Source organism: Brachyistius frenatus, unplaced genomic scaffold (assembly GCF_029030835.1).
Source record: "Brachyistius frenatus isolate BFR_SWC_R1_liver_20210118 unplaced genomic scaffold, ASM2903083v1 Contig_2, whole genome shotgun sequence".
In the NCBI taxonomy this organism is placed as follows: Eukaryota; Metazoa; Chordata; class Actinopteri; family Embiotocidae; genus Brachyistius; species Brachyistius frenatus.
Window position 1 is genome coordinate 10829753 of NW_027210601.1, and position 22137 is coordinate 10851889.

A 22137-nucleotide genomic window follows, 5' to 3' on the forward strand; every position below is an offset into this window, starting at 1 on the left:
GGACGACATGCTATAGAATGACTTTTTTTCACATTTTAGACAGCATGCTATATTATGACTATTTTTGACATTTTGACGGCATACTATCGTATGACATTCTTTTTACATTTTGGACAACATACAATAGTATGACTTTTTTAAATATTTTGGACGAAATGCTACAGTATGAATTTTTTCGATAGTCATACTTTAGTCCAAAATGTGAAAAAATATTATACTATATTGTCATCCGAAATTGAAAAATCAGTCATATGTCGTCCAAAATGTGAAAAAATAATATAGCATGTCGGTCCAAAATATCAAAAAAAGTCATACTATTGTCGTACAAAATGTTGAAAAAAATGAAAACATTGTTAAACATTGTTAAAAATATCATGGATGTTTTTTTTTTTATAATATGTAGTTCAAAATAGCATAAAATTGTCATTTCATAGAATAGCATGCCGTGCAAAATGTAAAAAAAAAAGTCAGACAAGTATGTCTTTCAAAATAGCATAAAACTGTCATACTTAAGCTCGTCGAACATGTCAAAAAAAATGTAATACTTTTAGTATGTTTTTCAAAATAGAATAAAATGTCATACATTAGCATGTCATCCAAAATATATTAAAAAACTGTCGTTAAAAAATAGCATAAAATTGTCTAATTGTTTAATATGTTGTACAAAATATTACAAAAAAATTATACTATAGTATGTCGTCCAAAATATCATAAGTGTTATACAATATTATGTGGTTCAAAATAGCAAAACATGTTCATGTACAAAATGTCAAAAAAATGATCTTTAAAATATCATTAAAATGTTATACTATCGTGTTATTCAAAATCGAATGGAAAATGTCATACTTTAGCGTGTCGCACAAAATGTAAAAAAAAAATGTATACTGCAGTATTTCGTTCAAAATAGCATAAAAAGTCATACAGCGGTATGTCGTCAAAAAGATCATTAAAACCTCATACCACGTTATGTCGTGCAAAATTTCATAAAATCGTCACGTGGTATTACGTCAAATATTTCATAAAAACATATGTTGTCCAAAATTTCATAAAATGTCGTCCAAAATTTCATGAAAACATCATAGTATGTATATCAGTATAGTATGGTGTCCGAAATGTCCAAATGTTTTGTATAATGTCATAAAATTGTCATAGTACAGGATGTCACTCAAAATGATCAAAAGTTTTTGTCGTCCAAAATATGTCATGTCCAAATTTGTTTGAGTTCCTTTGTAGTTTTTGTAACCCTTCAACGTAATTTTCTACTTTTTAGTCTTCTAGGCTTCTTCATAATTTATTGATAGACTTTCCAACACAAGATATGATGTCACTTCAAAGAGACGTTCTGGCCGAGGGGCTTACTTACACATTGGGTCATGGTAAGGTAAATGATCAGTCTGTGCATATTCAGCCTGTGTATATATTGCTTTCTTGTAATTATTGTCCAAACTATTATGTGCTTTACAGTTTTTTTGCAGCTTCATAAGAACATTCAAAAAAAAAAAAAAAAATCTTACTTTGAATGCAGAATTGAGAGACATGCACGTGCCTTTGATCATAAATACTATAGTATAACCCTAACCCTCAGTGCAAGAATATTAACAAAAGCTGAGCATACTGTGTGCAGCTTTGGAAGCATGGGCGTTTATTTACATGCATGATTGAATAGTATTAAAGACTTGAAATAAGAGAAATAAAAAGAAAAGGAGGTGAAAGAAATTGATTTCCATTCTAGACATGATACAGAAGAACATTGGATTTTACAAAAGGTTCCTCTTTATTGGTTTGGAATGACCTGAACAGCCAGAACAAATCCTTTTTACAGATGACTATATAAAGAAACAATAAATACCTTGTTTTGATCAAAATAAATCATTAAATTGCTGAAATCCTGTAGAAAGTTGACAGTGGCATAAAAAGCACATTTGGACTGTTTACTGATTAGTTTTGAGGAAAAGTTGATATTCCTGCAGGAACTCCTTATTACTCACTGCGTTCATTAGCACAGGATTTTTGTTGGTGCATATCGTAACCCATTTATTTTTCTCTACATAATAATCATACACATTTACAAAGATTTACAGCACTGCATTGTGGGAGATGGGAGTGCCCAACGGGATATGCTGTTGCCAGGCAACAAGAGGAAGAGATAAAGCTAGTCGTTAGTTTCTAAAATGAGACTTGGGTAGGAAGCGGGGATTGGAAGGGGGATGCAATGTACACATGAGGTAAACTGAGAATTTCACTCAGGCTTCCGGATGAAAAGATTTTACAATACAGTACAGTGCTGAGTGGAAATTTAGGCTGCAATCATTTATTGGTCCTTTTTGTACACTTTTAAGGCATCAGGCGTGATGTCGAAAGACAGACAGGGCATCTAAAGTTCAAAACACGTTTCAAGCAAAAGAAACAGCATTGCATGTATAAAAGCATTTAAAGTGACCACGGTGTAAAAGAAAAGCACCCTTAACCACGTTTGGTTTTCAGCTCCTCTGAGCTCATAGACACTATGTTAGTGGGAGACAAGGAGATGCAATCTGAACCTGTTCCTCTTTCACTGCTGGAACACGGCTGGGATATTTGACTGAGATCATCCAAAAACACGAGAAAATTCAGAAGGAAGTGGGTGGCTGTGAGCTGCTGTTGTCATGGTGATGTGGGGGATTAAGATCATGATGCCCCACCAGTCAAAACTTCAGGTTGTCAGTTCTTAGAGGGAGCGAGGGGGCTATACATTTTCCATTCACCGTACTATTATTGTCCCCCACCTCTCGTTCTTGATGTTGTCCCGACTGAGAAGAGTGGTCTCTCACCTGCTCTCCATCTGTCTCTCCCTCTCTCCCAGGTGCTGTGAGCTGCTGATGGAGAGACAGGTCTCTAAACATGGGGTCCTTTGATTCTTCCCGCCTCTTGTAGTCTCGGTGAGGTGTACGCCGACGCAGCCAGACACATCGCCGTCTCGCAGAACCTTGGGAGACCTTGCGGGCCCGCCTTACCGGGGCGACCAGCCTCTCCAGCTGATCCCTGAGGTCCTGTTTCGCCGTGCCTACCGTCCCGAGCCACACCATCAACACCAGGAGGACCTGTGGAGTGAGGGAGGTCAACATCAAGTCAGGATTTCAATTGATTTTTAAGAGATCAAATGCCCTTAAATTCCTGCAAACATTGGAAATCCCACTCTGGACTTTGATTACACGTGTGTGCTGTATGTAAGAATTAATTTGAGTGCGAGTGCGCTCTCAACTGTTTGAATTACTGTACTGCCGCAATCCTATTACACTCTTATTCAAGAGCATCTGTTAAATGACTGGAGTTAATGATGCCTTTAAAATGCCTTTCAGCAGGCTCTCCTGTGGCAAGAGCTGGAATGCCAAGTCCTTGAGTTGCTTACTGTATCCTTCCTCTTCTTCTTCACCTGTGGGCAGTAAGTGCACTTCCATCCACCTGCTTTTTTTTTAATGCACATTTTCAATTGGCCCATAAAAGACCTGATTGGAAACAATGAAACAGTCGAAAAGTCGCAAAAAATATTTTTACGCTCGGCTGAGGTGGAAAGGTTGGGTGCATTAACGCAAAATGTGACGAAGTGCAACTGAAACATACTTAGTGAAGGAATCGCGACTTATACGAGGCATGTGACTGTCCGCAACCGCACTGCTCCTTGTACTTCTCCACTTCGACTTGAACCACCGGGTGTCATATTTGACCTTTTGTTTGATAAACATATTTCTAATGTTATTAAATCCTGTTTTTATCAGTTAAGGAGCATCTCAAAGTGTTTTGTCTCTTTCTGCCTGATCTTGAGAACTTTGATTTAATCTAAATTAGATTACTGTAACTCTTTGTATGCAGAATTAAGCCCCCCCCCCCCCCCCCACCACCACCACCACCACCTCTAAGTCACAGACATTTGCAGTCAGGACCCTTTTAGCTCTGGAAAATCCCTGCCTGAGAACCTGAGGCTCGTAAGATCAGTGGCGTCTTTTAAAACATATCTTTTTTTGAAATAGTGTTTTATTATTCTTGCCATCTTACCCGTTACTGTTACGGAAGGGCTATCTATATTGTTAGTGATTTTATCCCATTTTATTTGTATTATTTCTGCCTGACTTGATTTGCCCTGAAATATTTGAATCTGAGTAATACCATGTAAAACACTTTGTTTTGAAAAATGCTATATAAACTAAGTTTATTATAATTCTTATTAGTTGTCATCCATGTTGCTGCAGTAGTTCTGTCCCTATGTTGACCTCTGACCCACTGAAACAAGTGACATCTTCAAGGCCCAATCCCAATGTCCACCCTAAACCCTCACTGACTTAGCTGACGTCACAGCTGCAGTGTTTGCGTGTTTGAGTTCATGAGGGCTGAAATGGGATACGGATACGCCATCGTGACACCACACGCTGCTTCACAGCCATTGAAAAAGAAAAAGTACCACACCAAAAAAATGAATCATGAAAATAAGAAAAATATTATATATATCAAAAAATTTCCCCTCGGGGATTAATAAAGTAAATACCCACCGATATACTATTTTTAGTATATTTTTTAGGCTATATTATAATTTGTATACATTTTTGCTAATTACCAGAAAAGGCATTATTAATGTTAGTAAATCCATTGCACAAACGTACCAGTGAAATAACCACGAGCAGCGAGCAACCAGGTGCTGTCACTTTTAACACCCTCCATGCTTTGTTTGTGGGCAGGAAAATGAGAAGCTTCTAGCTGCAGCCGGACTTATTGGAAAGAAGACGACCATGTTTAATACGTCGTGAGTTTTGCTATGAACTGTGGGTAATTCCCTCAGACAAAGTCAGCAGAAATGCGGACTTACGGAAAAGGGCTTGAAATGTCCGCCACAGACTCCATGATTTGATAGTGGGACAACCCTAAACCCTCGAGGACTTACCGGGGATGCCCCTCAAAGTCTGACTCTTGGAGGGTGGACGTTGGGATTGGCCCCAAGTTTGAAAACGGGACATTGTTGTCACATCAGCTAGTAACATCAGCAGATTTATGTCTGTCAATGGCCTGCTGCCTACCGAACGTAAACACTGTTCTGCTGCCATTTCATAGGCATTTGTTTAACATGTGCAAAGCGCATTTTATTTCTCATTTTGCTGCAGAGGTACGTGCTGCTCTGGCAAACATAGACCTAACACATACAAAAGGATGGACTTAGGAAAACAGCCGGCACGCTCCAACAGCCGTGACAGAGTCGGAATTTGACACAGCTGGGCTGTAACATCCCTTAAGTTACAACATGAAACAGATATAAACGCCATATTGCCATTGTGTTTTCCCACATCATTTTAATTAAATTGAGGTTTGATGCAGACAGACACATCCAGTAGTTGATAGTTGTGCAACATTTGTACAAAATTTGCTGAGATTGTTTTCAATCTCAAGTAAATATTGCAGACATCCATGACAGGATGCATCAGCTCTTACCTGGTATTCCTGAGGGTCCTGGTGGTCCTGGGTGAGGTTTACCTGGATCTCCTCGATCTCCCTTTGCCCCTCTCTTTCCTGTGGAAGACCAAAGATGGAGAGGCATCGCACGTAGCCTAAAAATACTTTCAACATCTTCTGGGCAAAAGTATCAACGCCATCCTGTTAACTTTTACCTTTAAGCCCTGTGTTTCCAATCTGCCCATGTGCTCCAATTATACCAGGGATACCACGACCACCAGGTAAGCCATGTGGCCCCTGTGGGCCAGGCGACCCTGGAGGTCCAGGGGGCCCGGGAGGTCCCATTACACCTGCACCACCAAGCACGGCCCTGTTGGCGCTCACGGCCACAGCTGCGAGCCTCTCTGGAACAGAAGAGCCGGCATCATCATTTTGATTAAACGACCTTTGGTGGCGAGCGGCTGATTGCTCAGGAGATGAAAGTAGTTTCGGGAAATGAAGTTATCTAATCTCCCCTATGGACATCAAAGGTGAATATTCAAGTCTAGACGCTCACCCTGCAACATCTTCAGCACCACTTCGATGATGTGCTGGTCAGATGCATCGCGTCCCTGGAGAGAGGAGGAGGAGGAGGAGGAAGAGGAGGAGGAGGAGGAGGAGAATGAGCATCGTAAAGAGACAGCAATCATCCAAACACTCATCAGAAATGTTGTGAAGAAGAGTGAACTGGACTCACTGGTGGTCCCCGAATGCCTGGTATGCCGGGTACTCCTCGCTCTCCGTTAAGTCCCCTAGGACCAGACAGCCCTATAGGTCCCTGGTCTCCTGGTTTACCAGGGTCTCCAGTTGGTCCATTGTGTCCGAGGTCACCCCTAATTCCTTGCTGTGAAGTGATGAGCATTAAAGAAATTAGGATTTATAAGGAGTAAAGAAAGATAAATCAAACTGTTGCAAAACCTGATGCAACCAATGAAAAGAGAGCCAATAAAAACAGCCATACAGCAGGGGTGGAAGAAGTATCAAGTCCTTTTCTTCGATACAATTGCAACACTGTGAAAATACTCCGCGACAAGTTAAAGTCCTGTATTCAAAACCTAACTTAAGTAATAATATGTGCGTATTATCAGCAAAAGGTACTTAAATTATTCAAACTAAAAGTACTGCTCCCTGTCAGAGTTTTATTGTTTTAAATTCATATTTCGACTGTATTAATGTGACTTTTACTGTTGTAGTTATCTAAGGTTGCGCTTATTTTAACAAACGTATGTACGGTTGCTTAGTTTAATCTAAAGTAATGCATCATATTTTATTAGATTTTCATATGTTTGCATCGTTTCAGTTCTGTAAGAACCACATATCTCAAAAAATGTAACTAGCTTGGAAGAACCTGTCATTTTACAGCAAATACATGTGGCTTCAAAAACAGTATATTTAGCTTAACAAGTAGCAGAATCTTTTTCAGCCCATAAACAAACATTTGGTCTTTTGGTTTATTGGAAAAAAATTCAACTTCAAAATCACCAAATCTGGAGCTAGATGACATTTACTGAGCAGGAGGGGTATGAAAAACAGTAATCTGACAAGTAACTAAAGCTATTAGACAAAGCAGTAGAGTAAAAAGTAGAATATTTTCCTCAGAGTTTAGTGGAGTAGAAGTATACTCACTCAAGTAAAATAAATATATCCTCAAATTTGTACTTAAGTACAGTACTTCAGGAAATGTATGTCGTTACATTCCACCACTGCAAAACAGTCATCAGATTTTCTCACCTGTCCTTTGGGCCCGGGTTCGCCAGACAAACCCTGTCACAGTGAAGACAGACAGTCATTTTCACACTCATCACTTCCATCTATCATTGTCGCCTCAGAGACACTCATTGAGCAATAATTCATAAAGGAATATTGTAAACAAACGTCTAAAAACGCAGCTTCAAAGAACCAACGTGCATCATTGCTTCACTGTCATGTTAATAGCTCTTATGCCATCTGGATTACGGTGGTGATTTGTATGCAATTTCAAAGACAGACATCCTCTTCTTCTTCTTAACTTTGGTATGGTGCAAACATTTCCTGCTGCATATTGCTCTGCTTTGATGCCTTCAGAACCAAGAGTTTAAACCTTCTTATCTTAAGTCGGAAAGTTTTACTATATATTTGTTTTTGGGGTTCTTTGCAAGAAAAAGTAAAAAAAAAAAAAAAAAAAAAAAAAAACAGCTTTAGGTTGAGCTGGAATAGTTTTTACCTTTTCACCTTTCTCGCCAGCCAATCCCTCAACGCCGGGGTCACCCTGAAAGTGATGGAAATGACAAAATGAAGAGGGACAGAGGGGGAAGTACTGGTGAGCAGGAAATAAACGAGTTTCCGGATTGAAAGAGCAAAAACGTTACTCACGACGTCTCCCTTGGACCCGACCTTTCCTTGGAAGCCCTGGGAGGAGAGACGGGAAGAGTTCATGGAAATGTGGTAAAGTCTAGAATATATCATACTTAAAAGACACCAGAACTAAATACTGATTGACACCAAAGATCACAAAGTAAGAAAGATGTTGTCTCATCTTTACAACAAGGACGATGAGGATGCTTCCATTATCATTTATATTGCCTGCCTCGTTCAATGATTTTCTGTGGACTTATCTGACTTCTATTTGTGGGTAAACTGTGCCCCCAATGGACAAGTCTGTGTAACTGCATCACTCTAAACTGTGCTAATGCACTTTTTTTTACACACATTGATATATGTATTTTTTTGTATTTGTTCACAGACAGAGAGAGAGAGAGAGAGAGAGAGAGAGAGAGAGAGAGAGAGAGAGAGAGAGAGAGAGAGAGAGAGAGAGAGAGAGAGAGAGAGAGAGAGAGAGAGAGAGAGAGAGAGAGAGAGAGAGAGAGAGAGAGAGAGAGAGAGAGAGAGAGAGAGAGAGAGAGAGAGAGAGAGAGAGAGTCTCCCTTTGTTCCACTGAGACCCTGGGCACCTGGGACACCGATGGGCCCTCTCTCTCCTTTGCCTCCCTGTTGGGCAATGACAGAAATGGTGTTAGGAGTGCGTCCCTGAATCGGCTTAAAAACGCGTTGGAAAAAGAAATGCAACTCACAGGCTTGCCGACGACTCCCTGCGGCCCAACCTCTCCCCGCTGGCCTCGGTCACCCTGCATGAGACAGCGTAGGTGTGAAGTCACGTTTGAAGCAGCAGTTTGTTGGTGTTTTAATGTAATAGTTTTGGGTTTCTACCTTGGGTCCAGGGACTCCTTCCATACCAGGCTCACCAGGAACACCAGGCTCACCCTAAGAGAATACAAGAGAACAATTATTCCCCCTGCTTGTAAGACCTGGAAAAAAAAAGAAAAAAAAAAAAGTGTGTATATGTTTACCAGGGGTCCTGAGGCACCAGACATGCCAATATGACCCCGAAGGCCAGGTTCCCCCTGGCAAGAGAACATGATAAGAAAAAGGTATACATTAAAAAAAAAAAAAAAGAATGAAGAATAGAAACATGTTTAAATAAACATAAGATGACATAATTTAATAATACAGGTAAGGCATACCTTAGCACCAGCTCCCCCTTTTGCCCCCGGGCTCCCAGGTAACCCCTACAGACAGAATTAATAAAGAGTGAAAACAGTTCAGATCAAAGTTACAAGGCATACTGCACATTCTGGAAATAGAGAACAAACCTAAAAATGCCAGTGTGATTGAATGTATGAGTGTTCTGCTAATAATGTAGATACCAGATATAATAGGGATAATGAAAACAGGCCAAGTGACAGCCACAGCCATGCACCTTGCGGAGATTCTGTGTGTGCATTTGTGCGTTGGTGTATCACAGCGGGGCATAAAGCAGGCCAAGTTACGGTGTTTGAGTTTGCAGCAGTGTTAGTGTCACCGCAGTGACCACACAGCAAAGTGTGCATCTCACGCTCCATTACCCCTTAGTCAGAATGACGCGCACACAAACACACACTTGTGTACACCCACTGGTCTGATTGTGATAAATCGCTTGCGGTGGGAGGGAGAATGCCTTTTCAAGGTGGTTTATATTCTAAAACAGCGTGGGTCGCAGGGTCACCGTTAACCTGGATGACTGCCCGGAAAAACAAAACACACCAAAAATGTACAGGCTGCTTCACGCTGCTTTCCTCTGTCTGTCTTCTGGCTTTGTTGAACTGAGAACAGATTGGCCCCTCTATGTGGTCTGAGTGACAATAACTGTTTATTTACATGTTTGCTGAACAATCCGCAGACAACCATACATCCTGCCCCCCCCCACCACCACCACCACCTCACCACGCTGAAAGATCACTCACCGCTGCTCCCTGAGGACCAGGAGGACCAGGCATCCCAGACTGTCCAGGGCCACCCTGCATTCAAAAAGAGAGCAAAAGAACAATAACTGGCCATCTTTTACTCAAATTAAAGTTACTCATCATTTGTCTCGTCTGGCACACACTTACCTTGATTCCAGGAATACCAGGTGTGCCATCTTTTCCATCAATACCCGGCAGACCCTGAAAAAGCAGGCAGATGAGTCAGTGGGTTCCATTTTGGCACACTTTCTGAAACACCTGTGCAGCACACAAACAAAGCTGCATTCACTCACATTCTCTCCCTTTTTGCCAACCGCACCCTGCGGGCCCTGGATACCTCGGCTGCCCTGCAGAAAATAACAAAATCAGCCTCTGTGCGTTCACAGTGCACATCAGGATCACTGTCCCCATTCACGTTCTGAAGAATGTTACATCTCTTATTGCTAAGGCTTTGACAATAAACTTCAAGGGAAAACACTAGGAGTGTCACCCACTTTGTCTCCCTTGTCCCCTGCCTCTCCAGGCGGTCCCTGAGGTCCTTCTTCACCCTATAATAAAAAGGAAGATGCTCAGAGTACTTACAGTGTGTGTAAATACCTAGTTTTCTGTGAGTAGTTGAGCATTTGTTTGCGTGTCTTGGTGTGCGCTTGTGTGTGTGTGTGTGTGTGTGTGTGTGTGTGTGTCCTTACAGGAGGCCCAGGAATTCCTACAGGTCCGTTGATGCCCTTATAACCACGAGGACCCTACGGGAAAACAACAAAGTGCCATCAATCAGCTCAGATCAGAGAGGAAGCTAAGTCACAGTAGCCTTATATTAACTGTGATAAAGGGATAATTAGCACTTAACTCACTTCACTAATGGGAGCTACACAGAGAGCCAGCTACTCTTGCTTTGGCACTAAGCCGGGATGCTAACTTGGCTAACGCGGATAATGTTAACAGCAAGATGGATGGCTACAGCGGATCATTAACTACAGATGGAGGCACCGTGGACCCAGACAACCCCAACTCATTAGAGAAGGAGAGAGATTTGTGTTAGCATCATTTCCATATGTCCCCATTGCTGGTAATGGATGATGTTTGTGTAGTCGGGGCAAATCTGGCTGTGCCTCCTTGGTGCTCATCTGAGAATGAGAACAGCCATGTTCCCGAAGACAAAGGAGACAATAAAGTTCTGTGCGAGTGTGATAAAAGAAACGAGGTACTCACTGCCTCTCCTTTGGGACCCATCATTCCTGGATAACCCCTCAGACCAATTGGACCCTTTGAAGGAAGGTAAAACAAGGATAAGACAAGAGACTGGAGCATGATCGTGACACAAGAGCACCACAAATGTAAATTTAAGATTATAATATGCGAAAACAATTGTGGATTAGCTTATATTTAAAACTGTGAAGTGACAATGTGTTGAATTGTCAGCATACCGGAGGTCCTGGGATGCCCTGTTCCCCAGAGAGGCCTATTTCTCCCTTGATGCCCTGGGCAGGAAAAGCAAAAGAGCAGACTGATTAGTTGTACACTTCTCTCCGCAGCAAATGTACCTAACAATTATGGCACATTCGCAATATTCTCCCAGACTTGTAGGAGGTCGTATTGTGTCTGGTGTGCGTGTCTACAGAGCTTGACCCAAGAAAACCTGGAGCTGGAGGGAGATCCGGTTGAAACTAATTTCTGATGGTTGCTTTTGATGAGCTGGCCTTTGATGGTTGTTTACTTTTTTACTTGCTATAAGTCAAGCTTGATAGAAATCCAGCTGGAGCTAAATGGCTAGGCTAGAGCTAGCTGGTGAAAAAAAAATGAATTCACACTAAAGGAAACCCGACCGCCACCTGCTCCAATAATCATCTTCAGGTGGTCTTGGCACCGGAATTGGGCATTCTTGAATATGACTGGCATTATTAAAGAACATGAGCAGAGAGCGCACGTCAAATGTGTGTCAAACTTAGGAAATCAGCAACGGAGACCCTTGAAGTCCTTCGGAAAGCCTAAGGCAATAAAGTGATGAGCCTGGGGAAGGTATTTTGAGCGACATTCATGTTTCAAGAGGGGAATAATGTCACTTTTCAAGACCGAAGAAAGTGTGGCAGGTGAGGAGCAGCCAGGTGGGTTTTCTTTGACATTCATGGGGTAGTGCGCTTTGACCTCCTTCTGTACAGTCTAATTAAATATGGAGCTTGAGTCTTGAGGGGCTTATCTTAGCTGAGCTTAGTATTAACACTAACAGCAGGGGAAAACAGAGAAAAAACAATCAGAAGACTTACAGTTACTCCTCATAAAGCCACAACATGTTTGTGTGTGGAGAAGTGAATAGATGAAACAAACAAAATACATCATAATCAGTAAGCTTCGGAGATGCTGGTAGGATTTGTGAGCTGTTTCCCGCTGCCTCAGCTCAGCAATAAACCAAGCTAAGCTATTTTAATAATTTTCCCTCCACATTAGCATATATATTTACACATACAGACATAATAGTGGTATCTCTTGCCTCAGCTAACTTCCTAATACATAACACAATTCTTTTATGCACCAATAAAACTGATACTTTTGCTCATTCTACTGGTTTATTCCCATTTTCACCAGTGTCAGTCGGTCCAGTCAAGGCTTAGGCCGTCACTTTGTTTAATTTTTCAGCACTTTCAAGATAAATATGATAGTCTTGCTCAATCTTTGGCATCGCAAATCTACTTGATATTACTGTATACTAAGTCGACAACAATACATTTTTTGCAGAGAGTATCTGTGTTTTAGCCTCAGCTGAAGCCAACGCGGATGTAAACAGCTCCTGCTGGTTGTCTTTAAGGAGAAGAAAAGAACAGAGCAGCGCCTCAGTGCAACCGTTGGTCGAGGCAGGTCTTCCAACACGCTGCTCGGCCTGGGAGGAGCAGTGACTTGGTGCGTTGAGTGTTTTGAGCATCTACGCTCTGCCAGAAGGCTCCTTGTGTGGGAAGATCAGAGGCTAATTCCTGGGGCTTGGCTCGCCGTTCCCTTGGAGCCCACTGTGTGCTCATTAGCTCTGCTTAATACAGCGAGGTGAGAGGGCTGCATGAACCCTGACTTTCTCGTCCTCCCCTTCATGTACCTGGCTCCTCACCGCCGCTTTCATCTGGCTCACTGTGTGCTGACTGTAGGGCCGGGGCCAGGGCTGACTAATCGCGGCCAGATTAGTGCCAGTCATGTGCCTCGGGGGGGCTTCATTAGAGGTAATCCTTGCCTCTTCTGGTCGTGAATGGTGGTAAGTGAGCAAGACTGTACAACTTGTACATGTATGGCATTTAAGAGCATGCGTGTAACCTCTCTAGTTCAGTTTGTGCTGCTCACCAGCTTTCCGATGCTACCAGGCTCTCCGAGAACACCGGAACGTCCTTTGTGTCCCTGGAAGGCGACAATCACTCAGGATTATTTCACAACAGCTTTGTAATGTAAAATAATCATTGAAGCTTGAAACAAGCAGACTACTCACCTTCACTCCCTGCAGTCCCTGGGGGCCTTTCGGTCCTGATGGACAGGTAAGAGGACACTGTTGTAGAGAGAAGGAAATATATGGATTATGAAAATTTAAGATGTGTCAGGACAGATTTCCCCCAAAAAAGGAGATGACCTAAGCGCTTACCTGGAAGTCTGCACTGCCCTCTTCTCCACCAATGAATTTGCCTGGAGGACCCTAAACAGACAGATAGTGAGGACAGGACAGTCACTTGGTCACAGTTGGCACTTGATTCCTCTCCCTTGAGCTGAGCCAGCACTCTCTTATTCTCTCTATCTATTTCTCCCTCCATCTTTCCTTCTCTGTTTATAGATTGAGTTAGAAAGTAAAGTATCTCTACCGGGGCTGATGTATTCCTGCTACAGTCAAATGAGACAGCCCACTGATCTAATGGGGGTTTATTTACCCTAGGACAGCACTAAAACTAAACAAATACACTCCCCTGGGCTGGGAGCATCACTCTCAATGAAGACACCCCCACCCCTCTTCTTGGAGTCAGCCAGAAATGCACACAGGAGAGTACATACAACGCTGGAAAATAGACTTGACAGCTCAAAACTGTTTTTGGTATGTCACCACTTACTGTCGTCTGGGACCTGCACAGCAGTGGGCTCTGGATGTGCTGGGTGCTTTGTTACCATACAGCGCATTTAAACAAATACAATAACTGCTATTGGTTATGCTGAACAGAGCACACATTCAACATGGTATTAGCAGTTGGTCATTGCCTTTCTTTTACACTCCTATTCTGTAATGTAGGTCAACTGCAATTAGACTGATGGAACTACATGCTCGATTAAGCTCAAAGATCTGCTGGTAGCTTATTTTATTTTTTTACTTTTGACAGCTAATCTCACTGGCCTCACCAAAAAAAAAAAACATGATATTAAATTATTTACTGTGACTTCCTCTCTGTGGAGGAAGTTTAGGTTTATCCAAGCAGCACTTTAACGTTTATGTTTTTTGCAGTTGGGATGAGGTGGGCCCGTTGCACAGTTTACCTACCAGAGGGCACTGACACAAAAAGAATTTCAACTGTAAAATGTTCTGCAAATTAAAAGAGATAATTAAAAAAAAAAAAATCTAAAATAGTTATGAACTCCTTAAAGGAGGTTATTTTTAAAGGTGGGGTTTGTTTGTTTGTCATCAGGATTACAGTAAAATGACTGGCCCTATTTTTATTATTATTTTATTTAGTGGGAGTGTGTAACTTGGACTAAGGAAGAAACCATTACATCTTGGAGCGGATTCAAATCACTAGCCGGAACCATGAATTATTTTCACTTTCATTAATATCTGGCCTACTAGATGTCAAACATCTTAAGATCCAGTGCATGGCAGTAAAGGTCAACAGTGACCAAACATAGGCCATTGTAGCAATAGCAAAACTGTATCGTAATTGCATTATAGATGCTTAAACTAACGACCTAGTTCTTTTTGTACCTGCTTATTGGATTTACAAAAAGTGGATATAAAACAAAGATACTTACACGTTGTATTACAATAGAGACATAGAGACGATTTTCGAAAAGGTGGTACCCCTCAAATGTCACAACTTGGCTCACTGCCATCCCAAATCTTAGCTCCATCATCATATTTTTTTATGTTAGAAATCAGAAAACAAAGACAGCGGATGACATTTTTCCTGGCTGGACACTTACTGGTTTGCCAGGAGGTCCAGGAAGTCCTCCAGGTCCAGGTGTTCCCAATATACCCTAAATAAAGGCAAGACAAAAAATAAGCTGTGAATGAGATGCTGAAAATATGAAGATTCCGGCAGCGTATATTTATGAGTCATGAAGCCAGAATGATAAACTGAACCCGGCGTCCTACCTTTGGGCCAGTTGATCCTATTTCACCGGGAAGACCAATTGGCCCCGGAGCACCCTAGACAGAGCATGACATAGTCAGTGACCGCAAGAGAGAACACGTGTAAATATCCCACCAACCACAAAAAAAATGTGCACACCTCAGAGCATAGTTATTAAGAGATAAAAGCATTTCTGTACATATAAACTACTTACAGCCAGACCTGGGAGGCCGATTCCCTGTGTGGACAGAAGGGACGAGGGGTGAAATTACTGTATAACAAGTGGAACCAATCCATTAGAGTATCAATTCATGTTTGAGAAGGCCTGATTAATACCAAAAGCAGCAATTCAGTAATGCATGTGTACAGTGTCAGCGCAGGTTAACCAGTGCTCAAGAACAAAGACACAGAACACAATCAGTTTGTGTTTGCTGTGTCTTCTGCTTGGAATTAATTATAAACAAAGTAATTAATGAAGTAAGCCTTCATGGAGGAAGAAGAGCCCACAGGGCAGGATCTCCTGTCTGTGCAGTGTATAAGACAGCTGGGTGTATAGCCCAGCCCCCAGACAGGACGCCTGTTCATGCTAAACAAAGGATTAACTAATAGTGTTGCATTCAAGCATGACATTGGATGACTGTGAACTTAAATGTAATGGGGGATGTGTGCTAGACGGACACTGAGCACCACCTAGTGGCAGTCGTGCTGTGCTACAGATGTTGCTGATGTGCTTGAAGCCAGTGGTTGCGTTTAATGATAATACGGAAATAAAATGTGGCTCGTTTTACCAGACTTGGGTGGAGGACCAAGGCTCATGTCAGCTGCAGAAAGCATATGCCACATCTGGGTAAACTAAACCCTAAAGAGGGCACAGCTGGTCAGGCATTCAGGCATGACAAAGCAGGGGTTCGGGAAGTTGCCTTCTGGGTTACAATATGTTTGTTAGGGAACTGACTCGGCTTCTGACAATGCCTAATTCAGGCAGCCGTTACTCATTTCTAAAGAACCATGACAGCCTTATGACGCAATGTTATCTAATTAGTCCGACATCTTTCATACATGCATATTTACTCAAGTACTAGAATGGAGTGCAGTTTTACAACTACTTTACCCAAGTAATTCCATTTATTATGCCACTTTACACTTTAGATGTCTACTATATTTACCTGGTAGCTTTAGTTACTCTGTGCTTTTCAGACCTGACATTAGCTTATAAAATACAATGCTGTGTTAAAGGTAAAACAAGGGTTCCCAAACATTTTAGCTGACCCCCAAAAAGGGGTCTGATTGGGATTCCTTGTCACATCAGAAATGCATCTCCTGTAAACACAACTGTTTGGAAGCATCTCTGGCCTGAATACACATTGTATTTACTTGTACCTAATCATCCAGACTCCTCAGGTCAGCTGGTTCAGGTTTACTCGTTTTTTTTCAGAATCCAAACCAAGCAAGACAAAGCAACTTTTGTTTTTTATCCTCCCCACCTGTGGACAATCTTCCTAAATACTGGAGGTGTGCTAACTCTTTTAAATCAGGCCTTAAAACATTATTATCTGCTGAGGCTTCCCAGTAAATTGAATATGTAATCTCAGTTTTAACGCCTTGTAATTCTATGACTCGATAAATGCCTTATAAATAATTGCTTTGTTTTTATTATCTTTTGAAAGCCATTTTAGTTTCTTACTAATATCGTACTTATAATTTTTCCTTTGTAGGCCCATTTAAAGCACTTTGAATGTCCTTGTGTCTGAATGCTGCTATCAAAATAAATTTGCCGTGAAGCCCTTAAAAAGGCAAAATGATCCATTATCTAAGGAAGGCAAAAATCATAAAGATGTCAGAAAATAAGTAGAAATCTGTGTGGCAGAACACTGGCTCTACCTGCATGTCTCTCATGGCTGTATGAAAATGATCTTGTGTATTAACTAGTCATAATTTCTTATCTGTATTTTATCGTCTTTTTTATAGTGTACAAAAAAAAAAAAAAAAAAAAAAGCAAGGTAGATTTGTTTTTGTAGCACTGTTGTGTTAAACGCACACACACACAAAAAAAGATTAAATACTTTACTTACCGGAGGTCCGGGCTCACCACTTGGACCTGATTGACCCTGCAAATAACAGAAAACAGCAACATAACTATGGAGCTTACATGTTAGAATCTTACACAAATAAATTAGGACAATATCGCCATGGAATGAAATAAGCGAGTTAGATAAAATCTTTTTTTTTCCCTATAAAACTAACCTTTGTGAAAAATGACAGCTTTATTCTACCAGAAACAAGCGTAGGTTTTGCACAGAGCAGCAGTATAATAGTGCATTTGTTCTGATAATCGTTTCACGTTAAGGATTAGACACTTGCCTTTGGACCAGGATTCCCGAGAGGACCTCGATCACCCTTTGCTCCAATCAAACCCTGACGGCAGACAGAAAGAGATGCAAATAGGTGCATATGTTGTACATGAGGTCAAGGTAGGTAGGTCTAAAAGGAAACTATCAGTTACCACAGGGCTTTCCAGAGGCTACATGTGACCTTAGGACAAGGCTAACCACACATTTGATCGAAGCTGACAATGTTCGTGGAAGTAATTGGGAAACCAACCTGAGATTGAGATTCCGGGGCGGATTACTGGCTAAACCTCTGAGGAATGTGTGTGTGTGTGTGTGTGTGTGTGTGTGTGTGTGTGTGTGTGTGTGTGTGTGTGTGTGTGTGTGTGTGTGTGTGTGTGTGTGTGTGTGTGTGTGTGTGTGTGTGTGTGTGTGTGTGTGTGTGTGTGTGTGTGTGTGTGCTACTTTTAGCATGTGACCATTTGGCATTGACACTCTATTTTCCTCTGATTGAAGCAGCAACCGGGGCTGACTGCCTTGAGAAAAGCTTCAACACACTTATTATCAAGTTAATTCATAAATGAAGCTTGAAAATGATTTGAAACTCGTCTACATGTCTTTATCTGCATCTCCACGCTACCTGTGGCTACTAGATACTTGATTAGTGTATATAGCCAGATATACTGCTGTAATGGGTAAAGTATATATATATAACGTATATTCAACTCGTTGAGAGATGACTCCCAATAAGATGCCCAAAAAAAAAAGACTATTCAATGAAATTAAAATGTTTGTTATGCAATCACTATGATTACAATAAACCAGCTAAGAGTTTGATATTCAGCTCTGCAGTGCCATGACTTTATATCTGTTATTAAAACCCAGGGCATGGAGGGAACGTCTTAATGCTTAATATGCATGAGCACCAAAAAACCCACTGTGCACATTATTAAGGTGCAATACTTTTAATACATATCCTACCTCATAACATATCAGAACATAGTAGTAACGTGTTTATGTAAACTGACCTATCTCCATGATAACTGAGCAAACTCCACTGCTGATAGGGATAACGTGATGCTAGTGCTATAAGTGGACATTGAAGTGTTCCATCAAATTTGCATAGTTGTCTTAAAAAAATAGCCCTCTTCCTGTTTTGTATGTCTGTTTTTGATTGTCATATCATTTCTGACAATCAGCATTAACAAATAGATAGATTGTTCACAATAATCTCTTTTCCTTCATGATGCCTTGTTGCCTTTTAAGAACTGGCCCTGCATTTTCAAAGGTTTGAGAACCGAGTGTTTCAGAAGTAGGGTTCATTTCCTTGGGAAATAAATAAGTCCTTAAATCAGTCAGTCAGACTGTTGGTAGTAAAGGAATACATATATTTTCATTTGAAAAATTATGTGATTGTAATTTTTTATGTCATTCTTATCAGGCTTTTTCTTTGCCATTTTTTTTTTCATTTAAATTTGTACCTGAAGCCTCTCATTTCTTTGTCATTTCAGAATAATTTTCTCTCTATTTGGTCCTTTCTTTCACATAAACAACACCCCCGTCCCCTCAGCAGTCAGTTGACTTACATCAATGCCATTCTCTCCTGGTGGTCCATCAGGACCCGACTCTCCAGGCTCTCCCTTTTGCCCCTACAGTAGGACACACAGGACAGTCATGAAGAAAACCAGGTCCAGGTAAATCAAAAGTTGCTTGAATAATACATCTAACAAACAGTACAGCACAAAAACTTACTGGTGAACCAGGGGGGCCAGGAGGTCCCTTATCTCCCTGCAGAGACACAGAGCAGGGGAGATTACATCTCCTGTTAGACTCATGCATAACAATTATTGTTTTTGTTCAACTCTGTATCATATCTATCACCTGAATGTCCATCGCTGTGCATTCTGTAATATAAATGATCGACGCAACTTTAAAAAATGGATCCAAATTGATCAGGAATCTCCACATTTTAGAAAAGAACATAAAACAGGACAATGTTATGCTGGTGCTCAGATGCCTATAATGCCTCTGCATAAATACATAATGTACTGCAACATTGATGTTCCACTGACCAGAGTCTAAACAAACCCGGACGCCCTGAATCAACAATTTAACCTTTAGGGGTCTAAAGTTTATCTACAAAGGCTGGCTTCAGGTTGACATCCCGCCTTTCAGCTTTTGGATGTGTTTCAGGTCGAGTCAAGAGAAAAATATAACTACATAAAGTTTATTTATGTACGAGGGTGACACAGTTTACTGCACGATTATGGGCTTTTATTTTTATTTAAAAAAAAAGAAAAAAAAGATGGTGCTTTAAAACGTCTGTTCACATTTGATTTTGGATTGAGCAGCCAAGCATGTTATCTCTACACATCCAGCTTGTTTCCTGCTCCACCAGCACAGCAGCTTCCCTTTCCAGCACATTTATAAGACCTGTCTGTAGTCGGCCCTCGGAATAACTCGCACGTATCACATTACTGCGACACAAACTTGGGTCTGAGCTCAGCACCCCTTCTCAAAGACCCCTCTCTCTGCTGGGAACAGAGCCCTTTTGTGCCGCTGTGTTTTCATTTACAGTGCACTCTGCTGGTAAGACTCCAGTACTGCGGAGCGGCGCTGGGTTTTGGTATTTCGCCAGCACAATGAGGATCTTTGTAAAAAAAAAACTGTCGGGCAAACCTGCCGTGGATACTCACATCGATGCCATCTGACCCAGGAGTGCCAGAGGGGCCTGATGGGCCTGGCTGGCCCTTAGGCCCAGGGGGACCCCTCTGAAACACAGGCAAAAAACAAATATGTCAAACAGTTATGACAATTCTATGATTATTTAAACATAGCAACACTAATATTGTAGTAATAGAGTACAATATAGCTCTTTAAGGTTTTTACATTACATTACTATAAATCAGCATGGAGATACTTTTTTATCCAATAAGTAATAGTCAAGTGAATGTGTCATTGATATGGAGTAACTCAGATTGCAGTATATATAATGCTATTTAACCCACATTTACTGTCACTTTAACCTCAGCTTCATGTTTTTATTGGTGGTATTTACAGAATGTATATTTCTTCAATTTTTGAATTGCACACAAACAGCATTATTTAAATGAATCAATGAAAAACGTATTGTAACTGCAGCTGTTAAACATATAATAAATAGTAATAGCTAATGTACATTAAATTAATACATTTTGGCCAGGTTACAGCATTGTGGGACATTCTAGACCAAACATCCACTGAATGTCTCCTGACTGTGATGGAGGCATGAAAGCCTCCAGACAAAACAATATAAAGCAAAGTAACAGAAAGGTGTTGAATAAAACTGTCATATTTGAGGGGTAAAAAGAAAGGACTGAGGAGGAATGTGGGAGGAGGGGTCATGAGACTGGCTCTGTTTATCACCCCCCCACCCCCTCCCACACACACACCTCTCTCTCTCCATCCCCACTGCCTGTCTTGAATATCATCTAAGTGCATCAGTTCATCACATGAACAAAAATTAAAAAATAATAATAATAATAATAACTTAATCCAATTCTTCAAGTTCAAAAATTAAAAAAAAAATAATAATAATAAAAAAAAAAATCCTTGAAAGTGGTAAAAAGAAAACGGTGTTGTATGTCCAGCAGATAACATGAAGGTGTCTGTTTACATGGGGGCTTTCACGCTTAGTGGACAAAGTTTGTGTGTGTGCCACAGCCCCACTGATTTTTATCTGTCACGGATGCTAAGTTTGCCCCTGAAAAAGAGAAAATGTCAATGTTTTCCTTCATTCTTAGATAAATAACAGTCCTTTTGGTGGCCACAGAAATAACAAAGGTAATGATAAATCCATGGCTTCAATAGCAGCTCCTCAGTTAAGAAGAGATAAGAGTCCAAAGACGATAAGCATGATAATCCACCGAAGATAGTCCGCTTTTATTTTGTCTTCACGGCAGAAAACCCATTTCAAACTCTTCTTTTCTTTTACATTCATGCTACAAAGCCAGGTGTTCACCACACATACATCTGTGCTTCCAGTCCCTGGTATTTCTAATCACAACCTATAAGATCAAGATATCGAGAGTCCGCTGGCCCTTTCGGGTGGGCCCCTTATCCCCTGTTCCCCTGAATAAGAAGAGGTAAGCCCGAACCGAGCAGGTCTAAACCTCCCATATCCACTCACCACTTGGGCCAGAGCCAGGCACAAGGTCTGCAGTATAACCCAGGTCTTCAGCAAGGCAGAGAGAGCAGCCATGGTCCCTCTCCCCCGTCCGTCTCTCCTCGCTTCAGCAAATCTTCTCTTCGCGCTCCTCTTTTCGCTCCTTTACTCCTCTCCAGGCCAGCACAGTGCAGAGCTGGTGGAGCAAAGCTGCTGGAGAAGAAAGAGGGGGGGGGGGTGGGGGGGGGGTGCTATGTGCACAGCCCCGGAGGAAGAAAAATCCACTCAGGAGGAGAGAGGGGAGAGCAATGGATGGAGCGATGAGGAGGGCGGGAAGGGAGTGGGGAGTAATTCTGCCCCCACTGCTGGACCCTGAAAGAAAACTACTCTATGCAGCCATCAACACTGAGCAAGCAAACCTACACCTATATACAGTTACACACACACACACACAGACACACACATTTTAAGACTTCAGGTATTTGCCTTAGCTCTAGGGCAGGAGCAAAGTTGAAAGAGTTTCTGTCACTGTGATTGGACGCTGTACGAATAATTGGCATATTTGTTTTACAAGTTTCCAAAAGCAAGTGGGCAGAATACTAATCAAGCTCCTCCCAAATCTGTGGGAGTGGACCAATGACTAAAACCTGAGTGGAAAGC

At 41.4% G+C, this 22137-nt stretch overlaps 1 protein-coding gene across 1 annotated transcript; it reads right to left on the reverse strand.

The window, feature by feature from the left end:
- Positions 1–1684: 1684 nt before the first annotated feature.
- col9a2 (procollagen, type IX, alpha 2) lies at positions 1685–21728 on the reverse strand. Its single transcript, XM_069699498.1, has 32 exons — positions 21502–21728; positions 20030–20104; positions 19086–19121; positions 18920–18982; positions 17368–17421; positions 17079–17114; positions 15221–15244; positions 15030–15083; positions 14858–14911; positions 13323–13373; positions 13173–13229; positions 13031–13084; positions 11137–11190; positions 10922–10975; positions 10402–10455; positions 10207–10260; positions 10006–10059; positions 9860–9913; positions 9713–9766; positions 8954–8998; positions 8780–8833; positions 8640–8693; positions 8504–8557; positions 8353–8420; positions 7807–7846; positions 7658–7702; positions 7186–7218; positions 6152–6298; positions 5972–6026; positions 5631–5819; positions 5455–5532; positions 1685–3080 (listed from the first exon to the last, which is right to left on the reverse strand). The coding sequence occupies exons 1-32, from the start codon at positions 21571–21573 to the stop codon at positions 2875–2877; spliced, it is 2076 nt and encodes a 691-aa protein (XP_069555599.1). The 5' UTR covers positions 21574–21728; the 3' UTR covers positions 1685–2874.
- Positions 21729–22137: the final 409 nt, after the last annotated feature.